The following is a 9009-nucleotide window of genomic DNA, read 5'->3' on the forward strand; positions in this document are numbered from 1 at the left end:
ATTGGGTCTAAAAAGAAGCGCAAGAGAGAGAGAGAGAGGGAGCGAGGGAGAGATGGGAGGCACCTAGACCCAAGTCCACTCCTCAAGTGAAGATGCGCCCCAGAAGCTGATGATGTGCGCCACAGGAGCAGCTTCACCTTGGCATCGTGAGAAGGACTGAGAAAGGACTTTTTGGGGGGGTTTGTGTGAGGGGTGGGGGGGGGGGGGAGGATTTCCCAACAAACGCAGGAAATGGTGTTAGTGGACTAACAGGAAAGACATGAAACGCTGTAAATATTGTCAAATATGAGCTTCATGGACTTTTTTGCGCACCAAATAAGGCGCGTCTGCAAGCAAAGACGCGCAATGTAAGAATAATCCTCCTCCCTTTTTTTGTTGTGGCCCCTAATCGATTCGTCGATACTGTGAGTGACCGACCTATTTTATGAGTCATAGAAGTTTAAGTTGCACGCTTTACGCACGGGAAAACTGCAATGTTACAAAGATCGAATCAGTGTGTTTTTTATGGAGTCGTGGCTTTTTTCCCCTTAATTAAAAAGCGCTGATCCGTGTCCTGACGCAAGAGGAGATCCCACAAGTGTTTTGTGAGCTTACAATGGACTCGGAAGCACCGTCGTGGAGGATGCAAGGGAGCTAACATTTGGAGAAAACACAAGACTCAGCAACAGAGGTAAAAATCACAGATTATAAATTACATTTTTATTCATGTGTGCATTTGTACTGTATGATAAAACTACTGATAAATAAAAAGCATGTATCTCCAAAAGTCATTTTTGTCACAGGTACAGCATTTGGAGATGCATGTTTTTATTAAACACCCAAAAATTTAAAAGGGCTTTTGTTTTATCCATAAAGACCCCAGGAGAGGTGACCCAAGCATGGGCTCGGTACCAGAGGGCGGCTGCTCTCTGGAGCTGAGCAGTTGGAATGTGAGCGGCGCCTCCGTCCCTTGCAACCAGAGTGTTCTCAAGCTGGCGCCCTACTCCCCTGAAGCCACGGCAGCCTTCGCCACCGCCATCACTTTGATGGTGCTCTTCACCATCGTGGGGAATGTGATGGTCATAATCGCCGTCCTGACCAGCCGCTCTCTGCAAGGTCCGCAGAACCTCTTCCTGGTGTCGCTGGCTGCTGCCGACATCCTGGTGGCTACGCTCATCATCCCCTTCTCACTGGCCAATGAACTTCTGGGCTACTGGTACTTCAAGTCTCTGTGGTGTGAGATCTACCTGGCCCTGGATGTGCTCTTTTGCACCTCCTCTATTGTTCACCTGTGCGCCATCTCTCTGGACCGTTACCTGTCCATCTCCAGGGTCACCTACGGTCGCCAGCGGACTCCCAAACGCATTAAAGCTGCCATTGTGGTGGTGTGGCTCATCTCCTCCATCATCTCCTTCCCTCCCCTGCTGTCCCTCAATAAGAGTGAAGGAGGCAACCTCGGGAGTGAGAGGGGTCCTCAGTGCCAGCTCAACGACGAGCGCTGGTACATTCTTTACTCCACCATTGGCTCCTTCTTTGCCCCGTGCGTCATCATGATCCTGGTCTATGTGAGAATCTACCAAATTGCCAAGCAGAGAACTCGGTGCCCCCCTGGGGAGCCTCGCAAGGAAGGCATCGGTGCTGCTACGCCAAGTCAACCCAAGCGGCACTTAGAAGCCAATGGTCGGGAGAACGAGCAGTCTTCCCCTAAGAAAACATCTAATGAAAGGCCCCCTACCCTCGCCATTACCACATCCACTTCAGAGAGGCAAGTGCAACCCTCCCAGGATCCCAACCCTAATAAACTTCAACCTCCACCCCCTTCTCCAGCCCTGAGCCCAGTCACTAACTCTGTAGATACCTCTCTTCATGCGCCACCTGCCGCCCCGTTGCCGTCGGCCCAGTCCTCTTCAGCCAAAACTAAAGAGGATGTCAAAAAGGTCAAGCGGCAAAAGGGCAGAAAATCTGACAACAACAATGGCGACAGCTCCAGCACGGAGAGCGAGGCCAGCAACGGTGGGGGCAGGGGTAGCGCCAGTATGCCAGGGTCACCCGCAGGAGGAGGCATCCACTCCCCGGGCTCCATCAAGCGATACAGGAGCATGATCGCCACTTCAAAGGGGGCTCGGCTGGTGCCGGGGAGGAAGTCCAGAAGAGAGACAAACCCCGGGGCTGCCAGGCGCAAAGCAATGCTCAACCGAGAGAAACGCTTCACTTTCGTCCTGGCCGTAGTCATCGGGGTGTTTGTGGTGTGCTGGTTCCCCTTCTTCTTCTCTTACTCCCTCCAGGCTGTGTGCCCCGAGACCTGCTCCATCCCCGACCCGCTCTTTACGTTCTTCTTCTGGATCGGGTACTGCAACTCCTGTCTCAACCCAGTCATCTACACCATCTTCAACAAAGACTTTAGGATGGCTTTCAAAAAGATACTGTGCAGAAACACTAAGGGTACTTTCTTTTAACATACGCAGGCTAGGACTTGGTCACCACATTTGCAACAGTGACATCTTGACAAGGGCTGGATTAACAGTATTATGAGCCATGGAAATTCCTGATTTCTTTGAGACAGCCATAAAATGCGGTTAATTGGCATCTTAGACTACTAGGGTTTCCCAAACTAAGTCAAATGTGTCATCTTTTGACACGGCACAATTATTAAAAAGCCAATATTTGTGTGCCTGCTTGATCAATAACATGCTTACAGCATCAGCATGTATTTGCAAATGTGTGGTACGAGTACCACTGGTGGTACACGACCTCCATCTGGAGGCACTCAGGAACACCAGAGATTTATTTTCAAATACTGTCCAATTATATTGGAAATATTAGATATACATGAAATATATGTGACATAATCATATATTCATTCACCAAAGTTTAGCGGAAGTTGAATTCAAATTAAAAGTTATTCTTTCACTGACCTCATACGCTTACAAGTTCGCAGCTAAAAAAAAGTTTGAGGACCGCTGCCTTAAAGCATTTAACTTAGACCCAATAAAAACTCACGTCTGACACATTTGGGCTCCAGACTGTCGGTTTGGGAAACCCTAGAAGAATAGGGTGTGGTTCAGGATTTACTGCTACCACATCACACCGACTGAATGTTGATTTCCGAGAAACACCAGAAAGTGATATGTGAAATATATATACAATGTAGTGTTTGTATTAAGGACTCTGAGGTTATTGAGGAAAGAAAACAGGTAAACAGGAGGCAGGCTGACCTTAGATTCCAACAAGCCTGGGGGCCCTTTTGTTTATCAGCACAGAGCACAAGGAGCACACAAGGTTAGTGGTGATTTCTTGCAGTCTTAATCTGCCCAGCTGCAGGGCAAACATGTGTTTTCCTGATTCCTATCCAAAAGAGCAACAACAAGAAGCATCTGAAGATCAAAAATGCACTAAAGCACAGGGAAGAATCCTTTTAAATAGAATAAAAAAAAACGGACATTCATGTGAAAAGTGTCAATGCCTCATAGTGGACACTCAGGTTGTTGTTATGGTTTTTGTGTGCATCAGAAATGGCCTGAAGGAAATATAACACTAAAGCAATGTTCTCCTCCGCTTTTAATGCATCTACAATAAGCCTCTGTAACGAGATTATCCACACTATGTCATGGGAGTTTCATCCGCTGATTTATGTGTGTCATTTTCAGAGTGAGGGGAATAGGCATTTAAAAAAAAAAAATCTAAAAAGACAGGCGCACAATGCAGTGAGGTTGACGTAACGTCACCATCTATTTCGCCCTACTTTCTGCCTGAGTCACTCACATTTCCTCTCACTACCGTGCAGTGGTTGTATATGTCTGCAGATGCAGCCACAAGTTTACACACATTTTTCATGGCCATGAATGTTGTATTCATGATTTATTTGAAACCTGTTCTTCCCAGGATGGAATGATTGTACAAGGTGCCTCTTCAGTTATTGAAGAAAAAGAATTGGGGGCTTACATTTGAATACATTTGGGATTTTCTGGAATTACGTCAGGTCCAAATCGTACATCCAGATCCCAATATTTACATAAGTGGTGCTGGAGTTTCTAGATTTTGACTGAATGAGGCCAAGCCCTGTTCATTTCTCATTGGTGATCATGATTGACTGCAGATGGTAGTTTCTCTTTGGAGCAAAAACAAGCAATTTAAATGAGGTCTGCCAAGAAGAGTGCTCAAATATCCAATCTCTCATTACCGAGACTCAAATATATACATACACCCCCACTAATGATTGAATGTCTCTTAGCAAGTTTCACCTCGACCAGACACTTTGTGTAGCCATCACCAAGATTCTGGCTGGATATTTGACCACTCTTCTTCGCATCATTGGTGGAGTTCTCTTCAATCGGATGTTTTTCCATTAGGAAAAGCTCTACCAGCAGCAGTCGAGCACCATCACAAACGACAAGCTAATACGGCTCAGTCTTGTCAGGTTAAAAAGACATTCTGTGACCTTCAGCACCACCAATTACAACATTGAGGTGAAAGTATGTATATACGTGAATCGTTATGTGTAATGCAAACTTTCACAGAATATGCGGAAGGTATAATCATTTCAGACATGATGAGTGTATGTAAACTCCTGACTACAGCTGTATTGCTCTCTCTCTGCATCTATATATATATATATATATATATATATTGTTTTTTCTTCTTCTGGCCAGGAAACAGAGGTTCTGGCGTTTCCTTGACAAAATGTGTGCGTTCTAAACAGCACACATGCTTATTGACTCATTGGGACAAGGGCTGTCAGCGGCACATTGTCTAATTCTGCTGACCTGAATGTGTGTGCGTGTGTGCGTGCGTGTATGTACTGTATCTCTTCTGGTTGCAATCAACCACAGATCTATAATAGAGAAGAGACTTTGCTTGCCATGGGACTGCTTCTTCTATAGCTGTGAATATCATATCTTATGTCAATGCATTGAAAGAGTCATATTGATATGTGTGTGTGTGTGTGTGTGTGTGTGTGTGTGTGTGTGTGTGCAATCTTCCGACTACCATGAAGGCCTGCCTCATTGATGTATGGCTTCAGTGTTGCTTTACTAAGTCATATTTGGTGTGTGGGTGGTGGATGTGTGTGATGGGAGGTAACGATATAAGACTGTATTATTTATTTCAAATTAGTGTCTGTTTTCTCTCTATTTATTGTTCCATTGCAGTGTTATATTGAGGGTCAAACAATATCGGATTGCTCAGAGGGTAAAAATGTTGTATTACTTTTTAACGAGCGAGAGCCTTATTGATTTTGATTAAAATGTGTTTTTTTGTGAAAGAATATGAACTTTACATAGCGTCCTTTTGAAGTAGAAATATAAGCACATTTTGCAGAAATCTCTGCAAAAAAAGATACTTTAAGATGTTAAAATACGATTAGTGAGTATTGCTCTATGAACATTTACAAAAGGCTAAAGAAAATGACCCAGAGCTGTCCCTAATTATGATTTTTTAAAAATTCCTTCTCATGTTCTTTCCAGAAAAAGCTGCAATTAAATAACTCAAGAGGTCATTCTGGCTTCCCGCAAGTCGCCTGCCCCCGTTTCATTGCTTTTTGTGGTGAATCTGCTGCTTTTCTTTAAAAAAACAACAACAAAATAAATAAAATAAAACTATATGGCTAGAGGGTGAGAGGTGCACTAATCTGTCTCTTGATGGCATCTTTTCCCCGGAAAGCGCCTGTCATGGATGTTTCCCCTGCTGCTTTCTGACCGAGACGCTCCAAGCTTTGGAGCTGTCAATCCTCCATCTGTGATCATTGCCACCCCGTCCCCTTCTGTTTGGAAATAAAGTTATTTGGAAAAAGCATCCCTGGTGTCTTTAATAGTTTGTTAAATTGTAGTGCATGTGACATGAAGTAGAGATGAGAGACAAACAGGAAAGATAATGATAGTGTTTATTTTGACAGGTTTCTTCCAAATAAATAATGCATTTGTGTTAATGACATTCATGCATATGCAGTAGGTGGCACTCTATGAAGGTGTGCTGATCCAAATATGGATCGTGTTCCGTCTTGGCAGTCTGCTATCCAGTAAGTGCCATTCTAGTTTACATAGTATTGCTGTCTAATGCATGTATCTCCAAATCTTGTGAGTTTTTGTGTTTGATCCAACAGCTTTTTATTGGATCAGTATTACTCATATGGTTTATAAATGCTGGTTGTTTTCATCCTTTTCTTACATGAATCAAAACAACAGACGATGTTTTAAGTAACATTTTAAAGTTGTTAACTGGCACATAAGTATAAAGAGTAAAGCAAAGCTACTTACCCTTTGAAGGACAAGCTACTATGGAGTTTTCCATTCTCGTCGTTAGCCATTATGATTTGGGCTACATGCTATTTATGTTAACATCTGCTTGGCAGTTATTTTTTTGTGTATATAATTGACATTTAATTCATTACCTTGCGAAAGCCAGATGCTTTCCTCGGTTGCAGTGAGTTCAACTTCTGGTTCTGTGGTTATCCTCACATTTGTCCTCTTAGCGGTCAGTGGTGACCTTCTTCGGCGGCATTAAAAAAAGCCAAAGAAAAAGTAAAGCGCACGTGTGGAGTTAATCCCTAAGATGATGATGTGTTTGCATGATGAAATGTTTGCATGAAATCCAAGTTTCATTTTACTTTTGACACATATTTTTCAAGAACAGGGGTGCTCACACTTTTCCAGCCTGTGAGCCCAAAGATCTACCTCCTACTATAAATGTAGAAAATATATATTTACTGTCTTGATAAATATGAGTATAGATTGTACATGTATTTCGGGGTGCATGCACTTTTTCAGCAAGCTGTAAGTCAACATGATCTATCGCTTACTATTAAATATATACTGTATATAAAATATTAAATATAGAAATAACAACAAAAATAATAATATATATATAAAATCTAACGGGTAAACTTTTAAACTACGATACTAAATGCTAATGATAAGGATTTCACATTCACAGTTTCAAAGTTGACAGGTAATCAAAGTAGCTGAGGTCATTCACAAATAATTCACAATTCAATTCAATACAGCAATACAAATAATGACAGGTAATTCTTCAATAGTTGTGTACATAACCTGAGTCCTGGAAATATGTAGCGTTCATTACTGTAGACACACAGTTCATTTGTTACGTCTCGTTAGCATTTGCTGTCAAACATTACCAATATACAGGTACAAGAAATGAAAATAATTATGCAAAAGACAACGCAGCCGAAGTCAAGACAACATATTAAAAAGGTTTCAGCAACAGGCATTTTTCTAATTCATCATGAAATAATAGTTTAAGAGACGGAAGTGTAGAAAAACCCGCATTTCTATAGTGGAGTTCATGACGCGAAGCAAAGCCCTCCAACAATTCACTTTTTTCCTACATAACTAGACGCCACAAGTGAATGGATAACTTTGTTGTAGATATGGGTATCTTACCGCTGAATTACTTTATCCATAATCATAATCATAATCAATAATAAGGACGAAAGTTGCATCTCTGTGTGTAGTTTGAGGCGTGATGTTCACCATTGCCGTCGGGGAGGAAAAGCCAATCAGGAGGGGAGCTTAATGACAGCTGACCGATGTCATATGACATCAAGGAAGTGACGTTTACACAATCGACCCAAACTACCTTCGTCATCGACCGGTAGCTCGTGATCGACGTAATGGGCGCTGCTGTTCAAGGACATTTCGGTTATGTTTTTATTGTTATTATTATTATTATCTTACAATGACACAGGTATAAATATCACAACTGAAAAAATTATTGATTCATTATAATAAAAGAATTCCAAAAAACTAATTGAAATGAATTATAATTGAAAAAATATAGCATTAATATAATTTATTAACACTCATTTTAGTAGACCTCAGAGACTTTTGTTTTTTTAAATGCAATGAAATAAAAATATACTCAAATCAGACACATGAACACACACAGACACAACAACATGGATTAAATTAACTAGTGTAATTTATTTGACCATTTTGATATAAAATATGAACTGTTTTTCCTGGTCACATCACATTTGTTTGGTGACATGTTGCTCGGCAGAGTTCGATGTGCGCGAACACAACTAGGCCAGTTAGAAAACCATGCACACTGCACACGGGGCTATTTGAATGACAAAAACAGACACCCACGAGGGTGAGAGGACAAGTCTAATTATACTGCATGCATCCATTTCACAATTTCTGCATTCAATATAAAATACTGTCCTCTAATGTAGCGTCACCACTGGATGGATGGACACGTTTTTCAAACGCACGGAGCAGTCAACACACAACTTGACACCATCGTGGCAAGGTTACCCAAAACTGAAAAATGTGTATTTCAGAATGATACGAAAATGCCTGTTTCAGGGACCACAAAATGGGTCAACAATTTAAAGCTGTTCTGCAGAAATGGGGGTTGATCAAGCCTTGGCAGCTGGTGAACATCATTCCTACAGGTGTTCCAAGTTCTGGAGTACTTATTACCTCCTCTGTCTGCATAAAAACAGTGTTGGGAGCACACTGTGCCACTATACCCTGGTGAAGATCAGTTAAACAGCATTGTAATGGAGAAAGTCATTTGTTGCTACAAAAATGGCAAGAATAAAGGGAATTAACAATGGAAGAGAGACAGACCATCTTAACACTAAAAAATGCAGGTTTTTCCTCCAGAGAAATTGTTCTAAAACTTTTGATCGGTAGTGTATATTAAATGTTGCTTAATGTTCTCATCAATTACAGTAAAAGCTTTGAGATGATTCACTTGTTAGGAAATAATAATCCCCCCGGAGGATTCTAAGGACTTATCTGGCTCAAGAAATAGGAGAATTTTCTCATATTCACACTTGTTAGAAGATGATAAACAATATTTAAAGTTGTTTTTTGGGGCAAGGGGTAAATAAACATGGCAATGTAACTGGCAACTTAAATTGACACATAACTGTAACAGATTTCAAAAGTAAGAAAAAAGTGGCCTAAAGTACATACTCACATTTTGTAAAAATTGAAATTTAAATAAATGACAAAACTATTGTCAGTGCAGTACAAGGATGTGGAGGGCCCCAATGACTGGGTTTGT

General features: G+C 41.5%; 1 protein-coding gene across 1 annotated transcript; it reads left to right on the forward strand.

Moving 5' to 3' along the window:
* Positions 1 to 215: 215 nt before the first annotated feature.
* On the forward strand, positions 216 to 5769 carry adra2b (adrenoceptor alpha 2B). The gene is made up of 2 exons (XM_054774931.1): positions 216 to 670; positions 856 to 5769. Exon 2 carries the CDS (start codon positions 879 to 881, stop codon positions 2433 to 2435), a length of 1557 nt encoding a protein of 518 aa, XP_054630906.1. The 5' UTR covers positions 216 to 670; positions 856 to 878; the 3' UTR covers positions 2436 to 5769.
* Positions 5770 to 9009: the final 3240 nt, after the last annotated feature.

The sequence above is a fragment of the Dunckerocampus dactyliophorus genome, chromosome 4, assembly GCF_027744805.1.
Source record: "Dunckerocampus dactyliophorus isolate RoL2022-P2 chromosome 4, RoL_Ddac_1.1, whole genome shotgun sequence".
Taxonomy (NCBI): Eukaryota; Metazoa; Chordata; class Actinopteri; order Syngnathiformes; family Syngnathidae; genus Dunckerocampus; species Dunckerocampus dactyliophorus.

Coding starts and splice junctions, on each gene's coding strand:
- adra2b (XM_054774931.1), top strand. CDS start 879: ATGGGCTCGGTACCAGAGGGCGGCTGCTCTCTGGAGCTGAGCAGTTGG.